Source organism: Lissotriton vulgaris, chromosome 1_1 (genome assembly GCF_964263255.1).
Source record: "Lissotriton vulgaris chromosome 1_1, aLisVul1.2, whole genome shotgun sequence".
Classification (NCBI taxonomy): Eukaryota; Metazoa; Chordata; class Amphibia; order Caudata; family Salamandridae; genus Lissotriton; species Lissotriton vulgaris.
This window is the reverse complement of record NC_141685.1, coordinates 810,940,490-810,967,132: the sequence shown is the minus strand read 5'-3', so window position 1 is coordinate 810,967,132 and position 26,643 is coordinate 810,940,490. Positions and strand designations below refer to the sequence as shown.

The following is a 26,643-nucleotide window of genomic DNA, read 5'->3' as shown; positions in this document are numbered from 1 at the left end:
TGTTCTGGTGGGGTGTACTCAGCTCTTCCTGAGCTTCAAAGGGTAACCTGAAGGCCCTTTCATGACTTCAGAAGATGCCTGCCTTTCATTGGTAATTGCAGCTCACAACTGGGCTTGCCTGCCCTTTGCTCCACATCAGAACTGATTTTAGAGGGCCACGGAGCCCTGGGCCCAACCGTGGTAGTTGAGGCTGTTTACTCCTGATGTCACGAGGCCAGACTCACTATGGATCCTAAACAACTGAGCCAAGTACTCTTTCTGCTCTTGACTCTCAGTGGTGAGTATAGACAAGCAGTCAAAGATTCCCTTGTGGAGTGGGGGGAGTGTGAATACAAGTTAGTGAACATGACTCATAACTAAAAGAGCAGACAGACAGCAGTTCCAATAAATTAATGTCCAGTCAAATACTTATTTTTCTAACTATATGCATTAGCCCTTTCCCTGTTGATGACGGAACCGCTCCGTCATCAGCTGCGGTGGTGCTGTGGTGATGACGGAGCGGTTCCATCATGGCCCGCTCGGCGCTCTTGCGCGGCGCGAATTCCGCACCTGCGCTGAGCGTTCCATTGAGCGGGGCGGGCCAAGATGGAACCGCTCCGTCATAAGCACAGCGCAACCGACGTTGGTGATGGAGCGGTTCCGTCACCAGCATGCGGCCGCCGCGCGGCCGCCCCGCCCCCTTAGCACTGCGGCAGAATAGCCGCCGCAGTGAAGGGGTTAAAAGTAGTGTTACAGTATATAAACAATAACACTTTCATTTGAGGTTGGGGCTCTAGTGTTTTGCTAGCAAATCCCTGTTCTGCATGTTCTTCCTGATGTGGTAGGGGTTATTCCCAATTCACTTGTGGCTGCATCCTGAGACCCTTAACTTTAGTCAATGCCGACCCTTAGCAAAATATGCAAAAGTGTCTTTGTCTAACTTGCTCCACTCCCGGTGGCATATGCACGAGGGGCGGAGCAAGACAGGAAGAAAAAGGGCTGAACAGGGCGGAAGAGTGCTTCCCGTTCTAGTCGATGCATGCTGCTCTTCCATCCTGCCCCTCCTCACCTACCTGTATTACTTCAGGGTTGCTCTGAAGTGTTCGGAGTGCTTTCTCCAGAATCAATCTTGTCTACAGTAGTTCACCCGGCAGGGGGACTTCCCCGTCTTCTTTGCTTTGGCTGTTCGCCAAAAACCGCTGGGGCCTTCACTAACCATCTCCCTGACTACAGCTTTTCACTCAACGCCCGGGAGCCTTTACCTTGATTCCTGCAAACATAGGAGTAAGGAATTAATTACTCACATAGAATCAACGCTCTCCAAGTCGGTAACAGTTATATTGATTTGCATTTTTGAATGCTAAAGACTTATCTGTAGGCTCTCCTGTTTTCGGTTTCTATTTTCGGTAAATTCTGGTGGTTTTTTTTCCAGTTTTTCCAATACCTTAAAAACAGTGGTTAACAGTGATTACACATTTTTGTGCCATTAAAAACAACAGAAACAGTGTTCTTAAAGTGTTTATGGAATTTTAATTTAATTTTAATTATTGCTTGCTTTCTGCACTGATAGTGCATGCATATAGGTGACATATGCACAGGGTCTATGAGGTCCAAATAATTTTTTTCTGCACCAGAATGGACTAGAAATTCAATTCCATTCTTCATTAACTCTGCAGATTGTAAAGATGTTTTCAGCATACCATCTAGCAAGTGACAAGGATCTCTTACTGGGAAGCACTTCAGCTCAAGTATCGATTTTGACAGATCATCATACAACTTTTTCATACGTAGCTGAATTACTGCAAATACAACAATATCACTCCAATCTTTATTGAACTTGAAAAGAACTTTTTTCAGCAGCATTTCAAGTGACACTGCATTCCATGTTTACCAAACGCCTGGTGTCATGTTTTCACCACTATCTCAGATGCTTAGTGACAACATTCTTTTCACGTATACCGGTCACTACACCTTGCATTGAATGTTTAAAGACTGGGATGTATGGTTATTCACTTACAATCAATACTGACTCACTAGAAAAGGGGGCTGATGTATCAAAGGATTTCTCCCATTCTCTATGTGTGGGTAAATGTGATGGTACATATTAGGAAAGATTCTTATGAAACCAGCCATTTTTCCTATCAGTGAAATTAAATGTAGCCAACATTTCAAATATGATTTTGATATTTCCAGATTCTCTACCATTTATAAAATAACTAAAAAATACCTAAAACATGCTTCTTTAGACCGAAGATCACAAAACTGAAAAAAAGCAGAAGGAAGTCGAGACAATGTTTTAGTGACATCCGTAAACAACAAAACCCAAGCTGAATAATGTTAGCCCAGTCTTTCTTAATGCTACCTTGTATAACAAAGTTACATTGTATTGGCTTCTTCAGGAAGAAATAAAAATTACTCTTTCACTCATCTTTTCCTTTCTATGAATGACACTTAGTTTGTGGTTGCAAATCGTGTTTTTTCAGTGTTTATATGTTTACACCGGTGGTAGCTTCTTTCCTTTCGGTGGGATGTTATCAGTTATTATAGGTTTAAACCCAAAACCAAATAACCTACTTATCTGAAATAGTTTCTATGGTGCATGGAGATCCTGTTCCCTTGCTTCCATTACTTGATGGCTATAAAGAGAGATACATATAATATTAGTCTCCTTTTAATCTAAGGGGCTGATTTATTTTCTTTGCAGTTCAGCCCTGCAAATGTTTGTAATTTTTATTTTTTCTATCCTTATTTATTTCCGGGAGAATATGTTTTTTGGTTTTCTCTTGGTCTTTATTGGATGTGCATAGGTTAGGCTTAGTTGGATCCTAAGCTGATTATCTCTGGGGTTAGTTTTACCTTATCTATTCCTAATTACTCTGACTTGTGTTCTAAATAGACAGTACCTAATAACCTATTCTTCCATATAGCTACCTACCAATTGCTTGCTGATAACCATTAGATCTATACGGGATAGGGATTTTTACAGTGGTTATTTCATAGTAATACAATAATTGTGCTTCATTACCATTTCCCTAAAGCTTACACATTGCAATACATATACTTTATTTTCACTACGGGAATCATAAGGATTATCTGACTAGAATGTCCGTATCTGATGCACGTTCGTTAGGTGTCTCCCCTTTTCCTTGTTTTTTTTACCCTCTTCCCACATGCCACCATGTTAGCTTTAACTCTTTTAAGCTGGCATTGATTGGTGTGGGAAGTTGGGACCTTGCTTCAGATCTTGCATCTTGCCCCTGTGGAAATAACAGTTGAGAATTACGGTCTTGGCGCCACAGTGCCCTTAGCAGCGAGTTTCCTGTGGCCTGATAGGCTAATAACAAGTCTTACTGACTCCAGCAGCAAGGAAGTTGCAGTGTTTCAGTGGGTGTCCCGCCCGCTGGCAGTCATCATACTCCAGTCCTGTTCAAAAAGTGGGCTGCAGGAGGCACGGCAGCAACCTGCATGCAGGCACTCCTCTGAGCTTACGTTGCTGATTTCAGCAGCAATCACACAGTAAGTTCCCCACTCCCCAATGGGGAAGGGGAGTTGGATTCCAATGCTCCCAGTTGGGGTCCCATTGATATGGTGATGCACCCAGAGTGTTCTCCTCAGTTGACGGGGGCAATTCAGATAGATCCCTAATGCTTCCTTGTAACCTACGGGTCACGCGACTTCGCAATTCTAGAGCGATGGCCCTTTCCTCATAGCATTCTTGATATAGGCAGCCCCACTTGGCATAATGTGTTGCCGCAACTGTACAGGCCAAGGCGCTGGCTCTCACTGCATGGTGGTTGGTACCATGGAGGACCCTCTTGGGATTCAGAGTGGCCACTAGGTTCCGCAAAGGCTTCTGCCATTAGTCTCTGTCAATAACTTCCAAAGCGGCCCCTTCTGGCATATGGGGGGGGGGGGTGGTACCGCAACCAGCACTGCATAGATTTAACTCCCACCTCACAGCTATGTTCACGGTTGTCCTCTTCTGCATATGGGGTCGCCAACTCGAATCTGTACATTGGCAATGGCCCAAATGGTGCAGCAGCCATCGCGTCACACCTCGCAGCGGAAGTCTACTCCGCTAGGCTTCCCACTGGACTTCGCTCTCTCCAGCACCCTCGTCTTCCTCACAGGGCACACTGGTCTTGGCAAGCAGGCAGGCGCTGGTGCTCAAGGGTCCAGGGTAGGTGAAATTTGTTTTCCTGGGTGATGTCCTATTATTAAGCAGGTAGACTAGAAGGCCTTGCCTGCCAGTACTGGTCAGAGGCAGAGGTCTTGCAGAACTTCCCCATCTCACACAGCCCATCTGGCTACTTGGCAGATGACACATTTTTGGGATCTCAACCTCTACTTCTTATAGTCCATTTACAGACACCAAATGTGATATGGGTCTGAGTCTTTGCAGTTGTGTGTTGGGATTCTGATTCTTTTGAAGTACATGCTTCTCCTCTATCTATTCCTCTTGAAAGGCTGTCTATCACAGCAGGAGTTACTCTGAAGCTGAAAGTCCTACAGCACAGACAATAGGTGTGACTAGTGTTCACACCTGGATTTCAACCACAGTGAAATGTGCATCTAAGAGTTAAACCTGGACTCTCACCCCTACACTTTATGATTCATTCATCAGCCCCATCTTCATCCTGAGATGCATACAGGCCCTTACCTTGTGATCTCTCACTTAATCAAGGAGCAGCATTTGAAGTGCCCAAGCGAATCCCTCTCTCCCTTCTCCAGTGTGACTCACCCACCTCACAGTAATGCAGCAACACACAAATCTGTCAAGGAGGATTCCTCTACCACTTCATGTCTTCATCAGTGAAAACTGGGCTTCCCAAAATGGAATCCAGTATTCTCCATGTAATGTTGCATGCACATTTGCACTCAGTACATGCACATAGCACACACTAAGCAGTACTGGTACCTCAATGCATTGTGTTACCCAAGGCACACATATTTTCAGCACACACATTCATTCTTCATGCACTGCTCAGTACTGTAGTCATTCTGTATTGTGCGTTGGTGTGCCACTTACAAGCACACACACTGTTAGCACACGTGTTCACCATGCGTGTGCTGCACACTTCACGCTTCATGCATTGTACTTGTTGCAGGCACACATACAGCCAGTACATGCAATTACAGTGCATACACTGCATCTCTCATGTAATGTACTCCTTGCAGGTATACATCCATCCATTACATGCACTCACCATGCACGCACTGCACATGACTACTGTATCCCTATATTGTACTGTTCCAAGGCACACATATCCAGTGCAGTCACCACTCCTGCACTGTGCAACACTTTACACCTAACTGATGTAGGCATGGGTGAATTAAGCACACAGCAGAAGAACTTTAAAAAATGTGGTTTAAGAAAATTGGTTAAAAAAGACCAATTCACTCCTACTAATCACTACACAGTATACTGCCATCACCCAACTCTAGATGCTTAATTTGAGGCCATCGTTTTGAGCGCCCCTCCTTGTCCACCAATACCGCAATTCATGAGACAGGTGTAGGGCATGGCACACATGCATGATCTGTGTTTGCCTATGACAACAAAAACAGCATTAGGCGTACAGGCAATAGTACAGTTGGGCACTCAGGCCTAAGTATACACGTCCATTACCATACATAGGACCTTTCCATCTCAATATCCTGCTAGACAGATGGGAGCCAAACCCAGGGGAAGAATAGACCAAAATTAGTTCAAAAAGTGCCTGACCCACACACAGGCTGGCATTGGATATGAAAGTGGTTCCCTCAGAACCTCTCATCTGAACACTCATGGACCTTTATAGACTCATAAGAAGGAATTCCCTGCTCTCTGAAGCCTGAAGGAATCAAAAGTGCTTGCCTTGAACCCAGGATCCCAAAAGTAACTCTAAGGGTCAGTTGGCTCACCTCCTGTTTGAGCAACAGGAACACAAGAAGCTCCAGAGGCCTTCCATGCAGTTAACCAGCTGCCTAGAACCAAATGGACATGGCTGGTCTCTGCTGCTGTTTTCTGCTGGTGATAGTCCTGACACCCAAGATGTGCCCTCCAGTCTCTGCACCCTTGGCATGTGTCAGAGTGTACTCCTCCAACCTAAAAACTGCAAACATTGTACTCTAAGTGAAAATCTATATGTGCTGGGCTCTTTGTGTTGAAAACAAACCGTCCCAGGGCTCGTCAGGAATGTGAGAGGACTTCACTGAGGGTGACATGGGACCTGCATCGGACTGCTGACGCAACCTTCCTGGCTACAGATTCCTGACTTTACCAGAACGGTGCCCTTTGCACCAGCAATGACAGCACTGCGTTTCCTGCCAACGTGAATTTCTGACCGGTGACTAGCTTTTCATGTCAATATCATTCCCCTGGTGGTCAACCACCAACACAAAGCTCTGACCAAAGCTTTTCACATTGAAATGTACTAAGTTAGAAAGTAAACTTTACACCTGGTCACTGTCTCCGAAACAACTTCCATCGCTGTCGGCCTGTACTTTTGACTCTGACCTTGTACAGTGACCAGAAAATCGTGACTGAAGCTTTGTGCTTCTTGGCACTATTTTTTTACCTAAAACTTAAAAAATTAATAACCCCGGATCAACTTATTGGATATTTGTCATTTTGGTGAATTATATTTATTAAAATATAAAAATTAAAATTTACTCTATTCTAAATTGGTTTGGGATATTTCTTGTGTTGCGTTTTTACTTTGTTACTGTTTGAGGGCACATTAAATACTTTACACATTGCCTCTAAGTGAAGCCTGACTGCTTCTGTGCCAAGCTACCAGAGGGATAACCACAGGTTTATTTATTGACTTAGGAGTTCACCCTGACAAGGGCTGAGTGCATTATTTGAGTAGAGCTCTTACCCCTCTCAACAAATAATCCAATTTGTTACAATCCTATTAACACATTTGTTTCCATAACACTTCCGAATTACAATAAGAGCGCTTTGTTTGTGCTTTCATAGCTGGTGTATTTTGAAATGTATGTACAGTTAATTTGTAGGTATTTGCATTTTGTTGTTTGTGAGAAAATATTACATCCTACATCCTTTCTTTGGTCACCAGCAAGAATATCACATAATTCATTTTATGATAGCCTCTCACTTTGCATTCAGAGAAAGAAAAGTAAACACAAATGTCCACGTTAAATGTAAAAGCAGCAATTTAAGACGGCACAGACTAACATTTGACTTCTGTCAGACTGAACACACAGAAAATGTGATAAGATAAAAAAAATGTAAGGGCATCTTTATTCCTCAGTCACCTTCTGAACAACAACATGGTTATTTTGAGGGTACTGCAGCACCCCTACTTCCAGCGTCCATGCTTGAGTGAGTGTCACAACTTCTGCCTGCATCTGTGAATGTGTGTGCAAAGCACTGTCATTTGACTATGATGGGAGCGCTTAACTGCTTACGGAATATATATGTGTGTGTGTGTGTGTGTGTGTGTGTGTGTGTGTGTGTGTGTGTGTGTGTGTGTGTGTGTGTGTGTGTGTGCGTGTGTGGGTGTGTGTGTGTGTGTGAGAGAGAGAGAGAGAGCAAAAGAGAGATACAGAGAGACAGGTGTGAGCACTGGCCCTCCGGGTGGGACACCCAGCTGCGGATCAAGTCTGTGTGTGTAAGCTGGGTCGGACTGGCCAATAGTAAAGCCCTGGCATTTGGCACTCTAGTGGGCACCATAAATTGCTAGCCTAATTGCAGTATTCTGATTAAGAAGTTTTTTCCAGAACCTTTGTAGCCTGTGGTAGATATTCATTGGCCAAAAAACGATTCCACTCCCATTTCACTGCACCACGACATCAGTAAAGACCACAGGGAGCAGGGCTGACCTTCAATATCCACTAAACCCCCATTATCTCAAAACCCACTGCTTCCAGGGAGCTCAGCTCTCCCATCGACCTCAGCTCGTCTTACTCCATACATTTTATGGATGGGCAGGAATTCCACTTGGCACTCTGCCAAATTCCCCCAAGTTCACTGCATGGTAAAAGTCCACCCAATACTACTTGATTTTTGCTCAGGAACTATAAAAATAAAAATATTGTGTTTTGCTTGAATAATCAGTAAATTGCACTGCAGGCAGTAAAGTAGATATCCGTGGTGTGTCTCCAAACTTCAACAAGGTGAGAAATTATTGGCCCAGAGTTCTTTTCACATCACTCTTTCTAATTTTATTGGCCTGTCTTCTAGTTCCTCAGTGAGTTCTCCATACACCATTTGTGTGAACAGGTGTTAATCATTTGGATGTTCTAACCTACTCTTCTCAACACAGGGTGACCATTATGAGGCGAGTAGCAGTGATCGGAGCCGGCACCAGTGGCCTGAGCTCCATCAAGTGCTGTCTGGATGAAGGGCTGGAGCCCACCTGCTTCGAGAGGAGCGAAGACATTGGCGGACTCTGGAGGTTTAAGGTAGGTGTCCTTTGAGTTCAATTAGCGGATATGTCCAACAAATATGAAGGAAGTGTGTAGCCGTGACAGATTTTCAAGATATCCACTGAATATATCCCCTTTCTGCTAGCCTCTTTTGTCATTTTGGATTATTATGTGGGTCATAAAGCAAATGACCAAACCCATGGTTCCCCTGGCTCATTCACAGTTGTAGGAACTGCTTGGTTTCCAACCGCAGAGCTCTAGCTGGTTCCTCTGGTGGCCCATCCACCAAAGGGCTGCTAGCTTGTACACATCCGGAAGTCGCCCTATTTAGGATTTCTCTTCTGAAGCTGATTTTTCCTGGCCAGGTTTGCCGGACTTGCAATTTTTCCCTTCCTCTGAATCCAGTGGATGTTGCCCAGTTACTTAAACGACCTGATATTAATTCTGATGTCCTTCCAAGTTTCTGTCTCACTTCACAAGCTCCCTGTTTCTCCAAACTCCTGAAGAAACCTGCCTACAATCAGCTGCAAGAAAATGGGGAAAAGGAATAGCTGGTCCACACTATGGACCTGATTATGCGTCTGGCGCTCCACGGACCGCCAGATGGTGGTGTGGTGGTGGCAGTCCATCCACGGCCACACTGGTGTTCCGACCGCCCTATTACAATTAGGGCAGTCGGACTGCCATTGCACTGCCTCCAATGTCAGGGATCAGAGATCCCTGGCAGTTGTGTCGTGGTCTTGAGGCCAGAATATGCTTGGCTGGACCGCCGCAGTCCCACCAAGCATACTACAAGGCTCCTCTCTGCCACAGGTTTCATGGCATTTCCTACTCCATGAAAACCATTGTGGAGAGGAAACAAAAGGGACCCTATAGGGCCCTCTGTTGCCTCAGGGCCATGTGAAGCATGCAGGTGCCCCCTCTGTGCATGTACCCACGAACCTGCATGGCATGGACTGCACCAGTCCATTCCGTGCAGGTACTGCCTCTGATGTTCCCATTGCACCAAAGAACTGCCCACCAGTCACAAAAAAGCCATAATCTGGTGGGCGGTGCACACACAGGTTTGGCGGTGCAGGAGCGGGGCCATCTCACTCCCACACTGCCGAACTTGTAATCAGGCCCTATGTGAGTACGCTTTCAGCAATGCATCTGAAAAACGAAAGTTCTTGCAGTAGCATTTGAAAAGCTATGAATTCAGCTTAATTATGGTATTGCTGTAGGTTCAATATTACTGGACCTTTCTGCTGCCTTTGACAAAGTGGACCCCCAGAATTTGTAAAGCAGATGGAAAGATAACATTATCCAGGACATTTCACTAGCTTCAGGACCTGCTGAAATGAGGAATTACAAGAATTGCTAATTTCTTGCTTATTTCCCTGATAACGCCTCATTTTGAACCAGAGTTTTACCCTCATTTGCTGCCACAGATTTTGGCTACTTTTGGCAGAGGTTTCGGGGTGAAAGTTAAGAAATTTGTGGTGTTCCCAGCCTGGGATCTCATAATTCCTATGGGACTGGTAATGACCTAAAATTCGTTGTTTTGTTTGAGTGTTGACTACTGCTGTGCCAAATATTTAGCTGCACTCAGGTCACTTGGGCAAAAGTGGCAACAGAAATCTGTGACCACACTTTTTCTGATCTTGATGAAACATGATTACATTTCTCCAGCGTATGCATATTTTCCATGGGTTCTAGCCCATGAGTGAACCATATTCAATGCCAGGTTGCATTGAGCACAACCAAACAATGTTCTGTACAATACATTTCAGGTGGTATGCTCTTGGACAGGTCCTTCAAGCAATTTCATCTTTCCATTCCTAAATTTATACGCTTACTACTGGTAGCTGGGCAACTATAGTGCCACTAACCCCAATGGGCATTTGTCTGATCTTCATATTACCCAATAAAGTCAAATATAGACACGATCTGCAATTAGAATACTTTTCTGTGAATTTATCTTATGTGAATATCCTTTAAATGTGTCATGAAACTCACTTTTCCACACCTGGGCAAGCAATTCCCTCTACAGCGTAGACTAGACTATTGGTTTCCAAAATGTGGAGTATTCCTCTCTTGATTCAGAAAAGGGGGTGGTGATGAACAGAGTGTCTGAATTAAGCAGACCACTCTTACCCAGTCCAAAGATCAGGGCTTGATCCATCACTGTTTTTTAGCTCACTACACCATCCCAGCTCAGAACCTGGCTACATGCAAATTAGTCTGTTCCTGTCCCAGTGCATGATGGGAACAGGGCAAACCAAACTACCAAGCCAATTCTTATACTGGGAAGGAAACAAGCTTCCGGGGACCAGTTTCTGGCATTTCAGCCGTCATCGGCCCGGCTTGCTTGAATCCTGATGGTGCAATGAGCAAGGGACTCACATCTGAGTATACCCTTCCACACTTATGGTGGACAAAATGATTCAGAAAAGGGGGTGGTGATGAACAGAGTGTCTGAATTAAGCAGACCACTCTTACCCAGTCCAAATATCAGGGCTTGATCCATCATTGTTTTTTAGCTCACTGCACCATCCCAGCTCAGAACCTGGCTACATGCAAATTAGTCTGTTCCTGTCCCAGTGCATGATGGGAACAGGGTAAACCAAACTACCAAGCCAATTCTTATACGGGTAAGGAAACAAGCTTCCGGGGACCGGTTTCTGGCATTTCAGCCGTCGTCGGCCCGGCTTGCTTGAATCCTGATGGTGCAATGAGCAAGGGACTCACATCTGAGTATACCCTTCCACGCTTATGTTGGACAAAATGATTCAGAAAAGGGGGTGGTGATGAACAGAGTGTCTGAATTAAGCAGACCACTCTTACCCAGTCCAAAGATCAGGGCTTGATCCATCACCGTTTTTTAGCTCACTGCACCATCCCAGCTCAGAACCTGGCTACATGCAAATTAGTCTGTTCCTGTCCCAGTGCATGATGGGAACAGGGCAGACCAAACTACCAAGCCAATTCTTATACTGGGAAGGAAACAAGCTTCCGGGGACCGGTTTCTGGCATTTCAGCCGTCGTCGGCCCGGCTTGCTTGAATCCTGATGGTGCAATGAGCAAGGGACTCACATCTGAGTATACCCTTCCACGCTTATGGTGGACAAAATGATTCAGAAAAGGGGGTGGTGATGAGCAGAGTGTCTGAATTAAGCAGACCACTCTTACCCAGTCCAAAGATCAGGGCTTGATCCATCACCGTTTTTTAGCTCACTGCACCATCCCAGCTCAGAACCTGGCTACATGCAAATTAGTCTGTTCCTGTCCCAGTGCATGATGGGAACAGGGCAAACCAAACTACCAAGCCAATTCTTATACTGGGAAGGAAACAAGCTTCCGGGGAACGGTTTCTGGCATTTCAGCCGTCGTCGGCCCGGCTTGCTTGAATCCTGATGGTGCAATGAGCAAGGGACTCACATCTGAGTATACCCTTCCACGCTTATGGTGGACAAAATGATTCAGAAAAGGGGGTGGAAATGCCAGAAACCGGTCCCTGGTAGCTTGTCTCCTTTCTGGTGAAGAATTGCTTGGTAGTTTAGTCTGCCCTGTTCCCATGATGCACTGGGCCAGGGACAGACTGATTTGAATATAGCCAGGTTCTGAGCTGGGATGGTGCAGTGACATAAATAACGGTGATGGATCAAGTCCTGATCTTTGGACTGGGTAAGAGTGGTCTGCTTAATTCAGACACTCTGTTCATCACCACCCCCTTTTCTGAATCGTTTTTGGCCACTATAGGTGTGGCAGGGTATACTTAGACATGAGTCCCTTTCTCACTGCACCATCAGGATTCAAGCAGCCGGGCCGAAGACGGCTGAAATGCCAGAAACCGGTCCCCGGTAGCTTGTCTCCTTTCTGGTGAAGAATTGGCTTGGTAGTTTAGTCTGCCCTGTTCCCATGATGCACTGGGCCAGGGACAGACTGATTTGCATATAGCCAGGTTCTGAGCTGGGATGGTGCAGTGAGATAAATAACGGTGATGGATCAAGCCCTGATCTTTGGACTGGGTAAGAGTGGTCTGCTTAATTCAGACACTCTGTTCATCACCACCCCCTTTTCTGAATCGTTTTTGGCCACTATAGGTGTGGCAGGGTATACTCAGACATGAGTCCCTTTCTCACTGCACCATCAGGATTCAAGCAAGCCGGGCCGAAGACGGCTGAAATGCCAGAAACCGGTCCCCGGTAGCTTGTCTCCTTTCTGGTGAAGAATTGGCTTGGTAGTTTAGTCTGCCCTGTTCCCATGATGCACTGGGCCAGGGACAGACTGATTTGCATATAGCCAGGTTCTGAGCTGGGATGGTGCAGTGAGATAAATAACGGTGATGGATCAAGCCCTGATCTTTGGACTGGGTAAGAGTGGTCTGCTTAATTCAGACACTCTGTTCATCACCACCCCCTTTTCTGAATCATTTTTGGCCACTATAGGTGTGGCAGGGTATACTCAGACATGAGTCCCTTTCTCACTGCACCATCAGGATTCAAGCAAGCCGGGCCGAAGACGGCTGAAATGCCAGAAACCGGTCCCCGGTAGCTTGTCTCCTTTCTGGTGAAGAATTGGCTTGGTAGTTTAGTCTGCCCTGTTCCCATGATGCACTGGGCCAGGGACAGACTGATTTGCATATAGCCAGGTTCTGAGCTGGGATGGTGCAGTGAGATAAATAACGGTGATGGATCAAGCCCTGATCTTTGGACTGGGTAAGAGTGGTCTGCTTAATTCAGACACTCTGTTCATCACCATCCCCTTTTCTGAATCGTTTTTGGCCACTATAGGTGTGACAGGGTATACTCAGACATGAGTCCCTTTCTCACTGCACCGTCAGGATTCAAGCAAGCCGGGCTGAAGACGGCTGAAATGACAGAAACCGGTCCCCGGTAGCTTGTCTCCTTTCTGGTGAAGAATTGGCTTGGTAGTTTAGTCTGCCCTGTTCCCATGATGCATTGGGCCAGGGACAGACTGATTTGCATATAGCCAGGTTCTGAGCTGGGATGGTGCAGTGAGATAAATAACGGTGATGGATCAAGCCCTGATCTTTGGACTGGGTAAGAGTGGTCTGCCTAATTCAGACACTCTGTTCATCACCACCCCCTTTTCTGAATCGTTTTTGGCCACTATAGGTGTGGCAGGGTATACTCAGACATGAGTCCCTTTCTCACTGCACCATCAGGATTCAAGCAAGCCGGGCCGAAGACGGCTGAAATGCCATAAACCGGTCCCCGGTAGCTTGTCTCCTTTCTGGTGAAGAATTGGCTTGGTAGTTTAGTCTGCCCTGTTCCCATGATGCACTGGGCCAGGGACAGACTGATTTGCATATAGCCAGGTTCTGAGCTGGGATGGTGCAGTGAGATAAATAACGGTGATGGATCAAGCCCTGATCTTTGGACTGGGTAAGAGTGGTCTGCTTAATTCAGACACTCTGTTCATCGCCACCCCCTTTTCTGAATCGTGTTTGGCCACTATAGGTGTGGCAGGGTATACTCAGACATGAGTCCCTTTCTCACTGCACCATCAGGATTCAAGCAAGCCGGGCCGAAGACGGCTGAAATGCCAGAAACCGGTCCCCGGTAGCTTGTCTCCTTTCTGGTGAAGAATTGGCTTGGTAGTTTAGTCTGCCCTGTTCCCATGATGCACTGGGCCAGGGACAGACTGATTTGCATATAGCCAGGTTCTGAGCTGGGATGGTGCAGTGAGATAAATAACGGTGATGGATCAAGCCCTGATCTTTGGACTGGGTAAGAGTGGTCTGCTTAATTCAGACACTCTGTTCATCACCACCCCCTTTTCTGAATCTTTTTCGACCACTATAGGTGTGGCAGGGTATACTCAGACATGAGCCCCTTTCTCACTGCACCATCAGGATTCAAGCAAGCTGGGCCGAAGACGGCTGAAATGCCAGAAACCGGTCCCCGGTAGCTTGTCTCTTTTCTGGTGAAGAATTGGCTTGGTAGTTTAGTCTGCCCTGTTCCCATGATGCACTGGGCCAGGGACAGACTGATTTGCATATAGCCAGGTTCTGAGCTGGGATGGTGCAGTGAGATAAATAACCGTGATGGATCAAGCCCTGATCTTTGGACTGGGTAAGAGTGGTCTGCTTAATTCAGACACTCTGTTCATCACCACCCCCTTTTCTGAATCGTTTTTGGCCACTATAGGTGTGGCAGGGTATACTCAGACATGAGTCCTTTTCTCACTGCACCATCAGGATTCAAGCAAGCCGGGCCGAAGACGGCTGAAATGCCAGAAACCGGTCCCCGGTAGCTTGTCTCCCTTCTGGTGAAGAATTGGCTTGGTAGTTTAGTCTGCCCTGTTCCCATGATGCACTGGGCCAGGGACAGACTGATTTGCATATAGCCAGGTTCTGAGCTGGGATGGTGCAGTGAGATAAATAACGGTGATGGATCAAGCCCTGATCTTTGGACTGGGTAAGAGTGGTCTGCTTAATTCAGACACTCTGTTCATCACCACCCCCTTTTCTGAATCGTATTCTTCTCTTGGGCAGCTCTTCATCATAGTAGTGGGGCCTACAGAAAACAAAACAATCTTTGCATAGTCTATGGCGTTTTGCTGCTACGTAACAGGCTCAACGTTATTCAAAATTAGAGCCTGAAGGCTAGAAGTTATTATTTGAGAATATCGTAGAATTAGCAGACAGGGTCTGAGGGTGTATATGAAGCCCTTCTAATATCAAGAGGAGGAAAGAGGCTGTGGTGTCAATCAGGGTGGTGTTGAGGGTCTTGAGGGCCAGCTTCCTGTCTGTGAAAGCAGGACAAGACAATATGAGGGTACCTAAGGGTCTCTTGTGTCTTCAGAGATCAATCAAATGATACATTCTTGAGTGCTAGTGACAGTTTAAGGGTTTGTGTTGATGCCAAGATTTTGTAAGAGGTTAGAGTGTAGCAAGAATGGGTGTAAGCATCAGCAAGGTGGGTTCGAAGGGCTATGTGACGGCTGGCTGAGATGGCTTAGACCTTACTGGAGATCTCAGAGGATGACTGAAGACTAGTGTATCATTGGCCCAGGTCTAGCCTGGTTAATAGTACCATTGGGTAGAGGTATTTAAAGGCTGGCTGAGGGACTCTCAAGGACAGATACGCGTCTATGTAACTGGTTGCGGTAATAAGAGTGCTGATTAAGAGCTCAAGAGTGACAGCTGACAATCTGTGATGAGCAAATCAGGGCCCTCTTAACTGTGAGCTTAGGGTAAATCATTGAAAGCTGTGAAACTGAAGGACAACAAATGCCTAGGAGGCCTGGTTGCCTAAAGGAGGTCTCTGAGAAAAGTCATGGACAAAGAAGCCTGAGCAGAAGGCCTCTTCTCATACATTACAAGCAAGCCCTTCCCTCACCTCTCCTCACCCTCCCCCCTGCATAAACTGTTTGGGGCAGGAGGACCTTGGTGAAAAAATTCCCCCACCTTCTGTCCGGTGAATAGTTTCTGGTACATTACCATAAGTACAAAGACTGAGTCCCTCAAAACATGTCTGTGTACATTGGTGGGGTCAGACCATCTGCACAAAAGACTCATGCAATCCTGTTTGGCAGAGGTAAACCTGAACTGCTGCTATTCTTGCTGTAATTGCTTTGTGTGTGAAGGAAGCTTGCATTGCTGCTAATACAGTTATATTTATTATGTGCCTCAAGGAAAACCTGCACTATTGCAGCCCATGCTATAGCTGATCTCTGATTGTTATGGATGCTTGCACTGCCAGTGCTGCCTGAGTTGTATACACGGTTGGACATACTTTACATTTCATATACAAAGGGTGGGCCTGTGGACATACACCACTAAATATCATGTTTGTTCTGCTATGTTAGAGTTTAACCCCAAACAAATACCCTTTACCCCTACCTATAATATCAATATCTCTAGCTGAGTATGCATCCAATATGGATATGTGAATCCATACATTTTTTAAGGGCATTATAACACTCTAAACGGCTTCTTAAGGGTAAATTGCAATTGTTAAACTCCCAGAACTTGAGAATTTCTTGTCTTCTCTCATGAATGTATGCATTTCACCATACATTTTAGGAACCTCTGGGAAAGCTGGATATATGCTTGAGATGTTCAAATAGTGTCACTTGGGATCTTCAACTGGGTTTCACTAAGATTAACTCAGGTATATGCTAAGCCTGGGCGGAGAACTCCGCAAAGTGACAAAAAAACTCTGCCAAGTTAGGCAGGGTTTCGTGAAGGGCATATTGGGTTACCTTACGCGCTCGCATTTTTGGGCCAGGTCCTCATCCTATGCTGTAAAATCAAATAAACAGCAATGGAAGAGGGCACTGCTTCTTTTTGCCACTTGAGTAGAAGTTCTACTCGAGCAGCAGCTTCCTTAATGCAAACCGAAGGTTTCTCAACACGAGCGGTGGCGACCATCCCTGTAATGGCCCATGTTGAGACATCTCGCAGGGAAGTGGCCTAGCGTTGGATTTTTCTCACTCACAAATGTCAACTTACCTTTGGAGAGCGTGAGCAAGGAAAAAACTTTCTCGGAGCTCCACGAGCTCCGCGGAGCACAGAGTGCGAAAAACTCTGCAAACTCTGTGAATGGCATGAGTTCACTGTCCGGGCTTACTATGTGCCTCTATACTTATGCCACCATTCTGCCTATTATGGCGAAGGGTGGGAAATCATAGTTTGTCACTTCTGACCAATCTTGAAGGAAGGCGTTCACTGTCTCTGCCACAGGATCTGTTTTCCATCTGATGCACTGTGGTAACTGATGGGAGAGGCGAGAAGCAAAAATGTATTTTCACATAATCCCCACTTAAGCATCAGCTGGCATACTATATGTTTGTTGAGATACAGTCCACTATGGTGTTGTTTATCAGGGAAAGTATTCCAGTGTCACCGAGGTTTGCCTGTACAGTAAATGTGGCAAAAGTCTTTTGCCAGCACTGCTAACATTCAGGATGGCGTTCCCACCTAACGACTAATAAATCTCACTGCAGAAGGGTTATCCTTCTTGAGAAGGAAAACACTGAAAGAACTGAGACCTCTCTCACTACTTTTTCCATCTGTCTGTGATTTTGTAAAAAGATTAAAAACAAATCAGTTAATTCAATTAGCAATATTTATCTAATTGTTATAAGTTGTCTTAAAAGACAAATTTCAGAAAATGCACTGCCAATATATCAAAAGGGAAATACAGGAAATATTCTTATATTTATAAAAGTAATTTGTGAAGTGATAATATGCACCAATGAGTGTTGGAAGTGCTTTGTGGTCAAAGCAAGTTCTTCTTGAGCAGGCTACATTGTAACCCGGATTCAAGGTGAAGGAAAATGTTTTAAAGGATATAGATAGATTCAAATACTTCATTATATATTCAATTTTTTTAACCAATTCAATATTTTTAGAGTTGGTAAGCAAAGGATTCAAGTGTTCTTCTGTACCCGTGTTTAATGTTTTGTAGTCCTCTACTGGTGCCCTTTTTGGGAGAATACACTACAGTGTGGTGTTGGGGTTCTTATTATGATGAGACATTAGTAGAGCCTGTATCATTAAGATTGGAATCTGGTGGAGCCTGGAAGATTGAGAAATAAAAGGTCAATAGGAATGGGGACAAATATCTGTTTACTACGCAGACAGGCATAATCAAGGGGAAAATTGTCCCTAGCTTTCGTAAGTGCACAATAATGGGCCCCTCCTCTTAACTGTAAAATCAAACTTCTTAAAAAATATTGTTACAGATTTTGATCATCTTAAGCAAAGCCAAAAGAAAAAACAAAGGCATAACTTTTTCATATCAACATTCATAAATTACAAACCATTAATGGGTTATCAACATCGCAACAGTTCTGTAGCAGTATTGATAACATTGAAGATAGGCTGTTTGATTATGATCGAGAAATCCTGGTAACGCTTGACATTGAGGCGTTGTACACCAACATCCCCCAATGTCAAGCGTTACAGTCAGGGGCAGGACTCCGGAGCAGATCCCCTGGCAACAGACCAGATGCCTTCATTTTAGAATGCTTGGAGATAGTTAAAATAAACAATTTTTGGGACTTTGATGGGCTGGTATACCAACAGATCAAGGGCACCAGCATGGGGGCTTCCTGTGCGCCGAGCATAGCAAATATATGTATATGGGTGAATGGGAATTGAAGAATATTTTCAATGAAGCAGCTCCTTTCTTTGAAAATGTTAGCTAATGGAAGCACTTCATTGATGATATATTCTTTGTTTGGAGAGGAGACAATGATACTCTACCTGAATATATCTCCTGGCTCAATGCCAGTGACAGTAATTTGAAGTTCACAGCCAAATCTAGTCCTGTAGAAGTTGAATTTTTAGACATAGTGATCTGTGTCCTAGATGAAAGGCTACAAGTGAGTTTTTTTAGAAAACCAACAGCGAAGAATACCATCCTCCAACACCAAAGTTTCCATCCCTCAAGCCAAAAGGATTCTATTCCTTTTGGGTAATTCTTGCGTGTGCGCCGTAATTGTACTAACATGAATGACTTCCACATACATGAGGATGCATTGAAAAAACGTCTCCTAGCTCAAGGGTACCCTCATCGATTGGTAAAGACAGCCTTCAAAAGGGCTAAATACTACAATCGGGACACTCTACTACAGGGCAACACTTGTGCTCCACAAGAACAAATAGTATGTGCTATTAACCATTCCCAGCTAAACTAAAAAAATTAAGAACATTGTAACTGAACACTGGAAAATTCTAAATGTACATGAGGATGAGGAACAACTAAAACCTCCCATGGTAGCTTATAGGAGAAATAAAAGCGCCTGTGACATGCTAGTACGTACAAGAGAAGAAACCCACAACACCCAGCATCAGACCACCATCACGGGCCTACCCCCCTATTAGGGAAGAACAGATGTGGCTCTTGCCACGCCTGCGACACAGCCATGTGTCACGAGCTCCCTGACATATACAAGTAAAAACATCAAACTTAGAGATCTAATTGTAGGAGCCAAAACATCATACACCTTATCTTGTGTCCAGGCAAACTAGCTTATATAGGAGAAACAGGTTGTGAATTCCGCATTAGATACAGCCAGCATAAATCGACCATTCATACAGAAAAACTCAAAGCTCCTATTGTTTCAAACTGTCTATAAATTAATCATGTGGAAATTGACCTGAAATGGTTCATCCTTGAGAAGGTCAAACCACAGGCAGGATTGTCTGTTGAAGTGGTTCGGAGAAGAAGAGAAACCTTCTGGATTTTTTACCCTTAATAGTGTCAAGGAGGGTTTGAATGAGGAAATTATTTGGAATGATACAAACTACCATTAATTACCCCATGCATTGCATCTTAAAGAGTGAACTACATGTAATTTGTACATAACCCATATTTGTTTCATCATTCACTCTAACTAGGCCATTTGGAGTACCTCTGGGATAGATTTCATGCTATTTGTCACTAGTTCACCATATGCTTAGCTAATAGTCTGCTCTTTGTGGGCTATGACCTTCTGATGGTTATGTAATATTTCGATCTTTCAAATAATATATGTTTTTTGTAATTGAGCCCTATGTATATTTGGGCTAACCACTTTATCTCGGCTTTTTATCCTATAGATCCCTTCCAATCTATACTAATCATCACCTTAAGAAATAAGAAGTATGCTACACACTGCACAGATTGAGGACATGATTGCTATCGAGAACACAACGTATCAGTACTCAGTTGTGCCACCACAGAATCTCTGGGAGTGAGGATACCCCATACAATGTGAGCACCTTAATCAATAGGAAGAAGTGACCCTATTTGATCATTTCATACGCTTGGCCATTCCAAGAGGGCACCAGATGGAGCGCTTGAATGAAAGTATACTTCTTTACTGTGACGCGTCGCGGCAGAACGCGCCGCCAACTTTAAAACGTTAGGGCCATAAATCAGTCTATTGGTGTTGATTATTTTATTTTAACCTGATCCACACACCCAGTCTCTGTACTAGATCGATTGATGGGCAATATAGGCGCATTTTCCGTGTTGGTGTATTTCACTGACATTCAACATTTAACGTGATAGTACTATAATCTTCCACCTATAAATACAGGTAATTTAAAGATGGTAAATGAGATATTCACCTGTGTGTAGATCCCACAATACAGTAATCACTGGCTTTGCTGAATTATATCAGGCATATATTCAATCTAAGATGGCGCGTGATTTAGCTGTTGGAGCATAGATTTCTTTTTGGCTGCGACGCATTGCGTTATGACGGGTGATCTGAGCATTTTTTATGGCGGCTTTGGTGTTTGTACAGTTCCAGACACTGCTGCCAGTTGCAGAGCCTTAAGCACGTCATTATCGTAGACATAGGTGAGTGGATAGCGCTTGTTTTTGGTGTGAGAAAGGGCATTTCACTCTGCGAGGAGTCGATATAAGCCATAGACCGACACCTCACCTTATAACTATATCTTCTCGTGAACCTGCACGTAGTAAAAACCATTAATAAAGAGAGCACCATAAATTGTCATCACATACTATTGCACATATATGTTCATAGAGCATGCTCGCTCCGGCTTGTAGGTTTTTGATTTTAGTTAGGTAACTCTGTAGCCTTTCCCAGTACATTGTCACTGTATTGCAGACAATTTAATGAAACACCTCCTCTCTTTTTGTTACCGACATGGACATCAATTTAGTTGATGTAGCTACATGTAGGGGTGGGCGGCCAGCTACGCTCCGTGCACGGAGTGTGCGTAGTGCCGCCTACTCCGCATTTTGCGTAGCGGGCGTAGCCAGGCGGCACTACGCACGCTCCGCAGACGGAGCGTAGCTGGCCGCCACCCGCCTCCCTCCCGCCCTCCCTAAATACTTTAAATTAAAAGTTTAAATTAATTAAAAGGCACTTACCTTGCCCGCCGCTGCCCGCCGCGTCCCCGGGGCTAGCTATCTTCATTTTGCCGTCTTGTGTACTAATGCGCATGCGCGGGCCGCCGCGCATGCGCATTTCTCACGAGAAAATGCGCATGCGCGGCCGCCCGCGCATGCGCATTAGTAAACAAGACGGCAGCAATGAAGATAGCGAGCCCCGGGGACGCGGCGGGCAGCGGCGAGCAAGGTAAGTGCCTTTTAATTATTTTACCCTTTTAATTTAATGTATTTAGGGAGGGCGGGAGGGAGGCCTGTGGTGCGTAGTGGGGCTACGCGGAGTGCGGAGGTGGGCGTAGTTTCTCGCCCACTTCACGTAGCTCCGCGAAGCCCCACTACGCCCACTACGCCCAGGGCTACATGCAAATCTTGCCAAATTTTTCGGGAGCCAGTTCCCTCATCTCTGTTACGAGCACCCTGACATTTGTGCTACGTGCGCACAACATAGATGCAAATCTCTTACTATACAGATTTTTGTAAGTATTAGGAGTATCTTCTTAATAACAATACCACCCCACAATTAGAATATCAGCTCCAGTAGACATTTATTTTATTTATTTATTGATACAGTTTTATATAGCGCAAACTTGATCCCGAGGGATATCAGAGCGCTTTACAATTTGAGGGAAAGGAAGGTAAGAGTTCACAACAAGAATCAAATGGGGAATCTAATAGGCATTGAATCATATAGTGCACATATAACAGATCTTTTATAAACCTGGGGTAACAAAGAATGGGCTAGTCGATTACACATAATGACATAAGGGGAGCAAATACAGTAGTAATAAACAGGATCAATAACCAATGTATTAGCGCCGGAGTTACACCAGAGTTCAGCCCGTCTGCGCCCGTCCGCGCTGAGGACGGGCTGCAGGACGGGCTGCATACCGGGTTCCCCGATTCTTTCCCTCAGGTATCACACTCCTATACCTTGGAGGAAATGCTGGCTTGGAAACCAATTGACTTCCTGTGCCACCATAGGTATACCCCTGAGGAACTACTGCTTATGGCCTCACATAACATATGTACCCGGAGCCCTGACACCTCCCCCATGATTAACCATCCACCTCTTAATTTACACTCCTCGTCTAAAAATATTCGTTCGGAGAAAGGATACCTTATCAATGCTCGCTCTATAATCAAAAACAATATAGCTTTCCATGATTTTGTGTTGGCTAGAAGGCCTGTCTGGGTCTTTGTCATGGAAACTTGGGTCTCAGAGACCTCAGGACACGACCTCTTAATGGCAATTCCAGAGGGATATGCACTGCACAGATTTGATAGAGTTAAGCGAAGGGGCGGAGGATTAGCTATTCTCTACCAGTCGCATCTTATCTGCCGCATTAATGCTCTGTCGGTACAATCCGACCCCTTCCAGGTTCTACATTTCTTTATCTCTTCATCTCCTTCAGCATCCTTTGTTGGCCTTCTTGTGTATAGGCCTCCAGGCCCAAGATCCAAATTTAGCAGTGACCTGTTTAGAATCCTGGAGCCATATGTTGGCAAACCCCACTTCACTATTCTAGGTGACTTAAATTTCCACTTAGATGACCCCACCTCTAAAGATACTTCCTCCTTGGTCGACCCCCTCGAAGCCTGTGGCTTTTCCCAACTGGTAAAAGGCCCAACTCACCGGGCAGGCCACACGCTTGATGGAGTTTTCTCCAACGATCCCAGGGTTAAGACAGGCACTCCAGAACCGCTGGTCTGGACAGACCATCTGGCAGTACCTTTAGTACTGACCCTTCCTCATTCAGATCCATCCATGAAAGGTCAGACTCAGGGAGAGGGCAAAAGGAACTATAAAAACATCACCAATGACTCTTTGGCCCTCTCATTAGTTCTGTCCCCATGCCGTCAGACCCAGAGAAGACAGCACAAAATCTTGCCAACTCCATCGCTGGGGCTATAGATACTCTAGCTCCAGTTACACGCCGATATTCAGCGAGGCGTAGGCCCTCTGCCCCTTGGTTCACTGAGCCTCTTAGGTTGATGAGACAGGGGTGCAGGAGACAGGAGAGAAAATGGAGGAAATCATGGGACACTATGGACAGAGAGACTCACAAACGACTGTTAGGTGAATATAAGTCCACGGTCATTAAGACAAAGCAACAATACTTCTCCGACCTTACTACCTCTCTCACCTCATCGAAGGAGCTGTTCAAAGTAGTGGACTCCCTCTGTTTATTACAAGATCCAGACCCAGTGACGGGATCTCAGGAGCTCTGTGACAAGATTTCAACCTTTTTCTACACTAAAATCGATGAGATTGCTGCTCATTTGGAAACACAGAAACAATCCTTAGGGAATCACACTATACAGGCTCTCACCAACTTAGAAGCCTGGCCTAAAGATCCCACCAAGACTCTATCTAACTTCCCGTTGATCACACTTGACAACCTTAACTCACTGCTAAATAGGACCAAATCTTCCTCCCCTTTGGACCCCTGTCCTCTTAGAGTGATGAAGGAGTGTAGGGACACACTACTTCCTCCTCTGCTGGAGGTAATGAATAGTGCCCTGTTGCACGGGGGTTTTCCTTCAGCCTGGAAGAAAGCGATTGTCAAGCCACTACTAAAAAAACCCTCCCTTGACCCCACCATCTTAAAAAATTTCCGACCCATATCTTTACTTCGTGCCCCCGCCAAAATGCTTGAGACCCACCTGAATTCGCACTTGTCTGCCTTCCTTGACTCTGCTGGGTTCTTAGATCAGACCCAGCAAGGGTTCAGGAAACTACATAGTACGGAGTCTGCACTCACTATGGTGACAAATAACATCAGAATGAAAGTGGATCAGGGACCGACAACGCTGCTGGTTTTACTCGATCTGACCACAGCATTCGACACCCTATCTCCCTCAATTCTAACATCTCTTTTGAGGGAGATAGGAGTGGAGGGGTCCACTTTGAGCCTTCTGTCCTCTTTTGTAGATCTTAGAGAACAGAGGGTCAAACTTGGAGAATACCTCTCCCCTGCTACATCATTGCAATGTGGGGTACCACAGGGGTCGGCTCTAAGCCCGACCCTATTAACATTTATGTGGCCCCACTAGCGAGACTAGTAAAAGCGCAGGGTATGGAAGTAGTGTCATATGCAGACGACACTCAGATCATGGTGTCACTGGCCCAACCGGTCAGCACCTCTGCGTCCAGCTTCAGGAGTTGTATGCAATCAGTCTCCGACTGGATGATACTCAACTCCTTGAGGCTGAATGGCGACAAGACCGAGGTGCTGATCTTTGGAAGGGACCAGGATGTATGGTCGAATGAATGGTGGCCGCCATCCCTGGGAACATGCCCGGTCCCCTCTCATTCAGCCAGAAATTTAGGGGTTATCTTTGATACCTCGCTGGCAATGACCCTTCCGGTCAACAGAACGGTGGATACTTGCTGGGAAATTATCAAAATTCTCTGACGAATAGTGCACTACCTTTCTCCCCAAGCTAGGAAACAGACAGTAGTTGCATTGGTCGGTTCAAGATTGGATTACTGCAACTCACTATATGCAGAGATCAATAAGGGACTGATCCAGCGCCTCCAAATAGTACAGAACGCGGCCACAAGATGTGTATTAGACATTTCGCGCTCCTCCTCTGCGACACTAGCCAGAAAGAGCCTCCACTGGCTTCCTATAGAGCACAGTATCTCCTTCAAAATCATTTGTCTGGTGCACAGGGCTCTGAAAGCTGGAACATCTGATGGGCTGGGATCTCTTCTCTCTGGCTATGTCCCTAGCAGATGTTTACGCTCATCACAACATAATCTTTTGGTGATCCCTCAGACTAAGAAGTCCAGATGGGGAGGAAGAGCCTTCTCCATAGTTGCTCCGCGTCTTTGGAATGCACTTCCATTGGAACTTAAGTCCCTATCCTCTTTGCCCCTTTTTAAAAAGGCTCTTAAAACATGGTGTTTCAAGAAAGCTTATCAGTAATCTAACTCTCTGGACATGAAAATAAGTTTGGGTTAGGCGCCTTGATGCCCTATGGGCTGAGTCTGCGTGTTACAAATTTGCTTTCATTTCATTTCAATGCTGTAGTATTTCCGATGCGATTAGAGCTGATAATCCTCCATTATGTTAAGGTAAGAACTTATTCATGAGGAATCGTTTTGCTTCCAGTTTGAAAGCAACCTTGGAAGAGATTCTACGAATTTCCGGTGGAAGCGAGTTCCAAATTTTTGGTGCAGAGCGGAAGATCAGAGGTTTCAAGAGGAGGGAGGTAGCGCTTCTAGACAGTCTCCCCCCTCCAGATAGTTCTAGCTTTTGCGAAAGGTAGTAGGGAGGCTTGAAGTGGAGGGCTTTGTGGGATAGGCAGGCAATCTTCAGTTGAATTCTAGCTTCATGGGGCAGCCGGTTTAGAGATTTTAAGACTGGGGACATGTGGGCATTTCGCTTTGTGTCTGTGATCAATCTGGCCACCGCATTCAGTGAAGTCTTTAGGGGGGCCAAATTGTATTTGGGGAGGCCACATAGCGTAGCACTGCCATAGTCAAGCCTTGGCAAAACAAGCCCTTGGACCACTTGCTTGAAATCTGCATGAGGTAGGAAAGGTTTGAGATTCCTGAGTGTTCTCAGAAGGTGGTTAGCTCCCTTGCACACATTGGTAATATGGGTCTTCATATTCAGATGCTTGTCCAGGGTGATTCCTAGAGATTTAGCAGAGTCAATAATGCGGGGGGAGCAGTTGAAGGCGGTGAGTTGGTTCATCCAGAGGTCTATTTTAGGAGCATGTTTCTGGGAGAAATGAGGAGGAATTCTGTTTTGGAGGTGTTTAGCAGGAGGTGGTTCTCAGTTAACCAGTTTTGGGTAGTCAGTATGGTTCCAGGAACAAATTGAGAGATTGGGAGATAAGGAGGACCCTTGGGGAACCCCCATGGTGACTGGGGATGGCTTGGAGAGTGAGTGGTTAGCTTGAACTCTTTGGGACCTGAGATGGTGGAAGGACGAGAACCAATGCAGCACCTGACCAGAGAGGCCCATCCTATGATCAAGAATGACTAGGAGGTTGTCATGATTGACAGTGTCAAAGGCGGAGGAAAGGTCAAGTAGGATAAGGAGGCAGGATTTATTTCGATCAAGCATCATTAAGATTTCATCCATCACGTGAGTGAGAGCCGGTTCAGTGCTGTGCCCACTACGAAAACCAGATTGGTGTTGGTCCAGAAGATGGAAATTTTCGATGTGCGCACATAGTTGAGACTGGACTCATTTTTCAAGGAGTTTGGCTAGTGTGGGGATACTGGAGATAGGTCGGAAGTTGTTAAGATCTGTACTGTCAGCTGTAGGGTTTTTTAATATAGGCGTTACCTGAGCCTCTTTTAGGCATTCAGAGATCGTGCCTTGTGACAGAGATGCATTGACGATCTTTGTCCAGAAGGGGGAGATTTCATCCTTAATTACTTTGAAGATGGTGGGTGGTAACGGGT

At 45.3% G+C, this 26,643-nt stretch overlaps 1 protein-coding gene across 3 annotated transcripts in view; it reads left to right on the top strand.

Moving 5' to 3' along the window:
- LOC147747927 (flavin-containing monooxygenase 5-like) overlaps positions 1–26,643 on the top strand; it is a 529,839-nt gene that overhangs the window by 101,707 nt on the left and 401,489 nt on the right. For all 3 annotated transcript variants that reach the window (XM_086956883.1, XM_086956897.1, XM_086956891.1), the window contains exon 2: positions 8,253–8,391. In XM_086956883.1, coding sequence (XP_086813009.1) covers positions 8,253–8,391 — 139 coding nt within the window. The remainder of the gene's footprint in view (positions 1–8,252; positions 8,392–26,643) is intronic.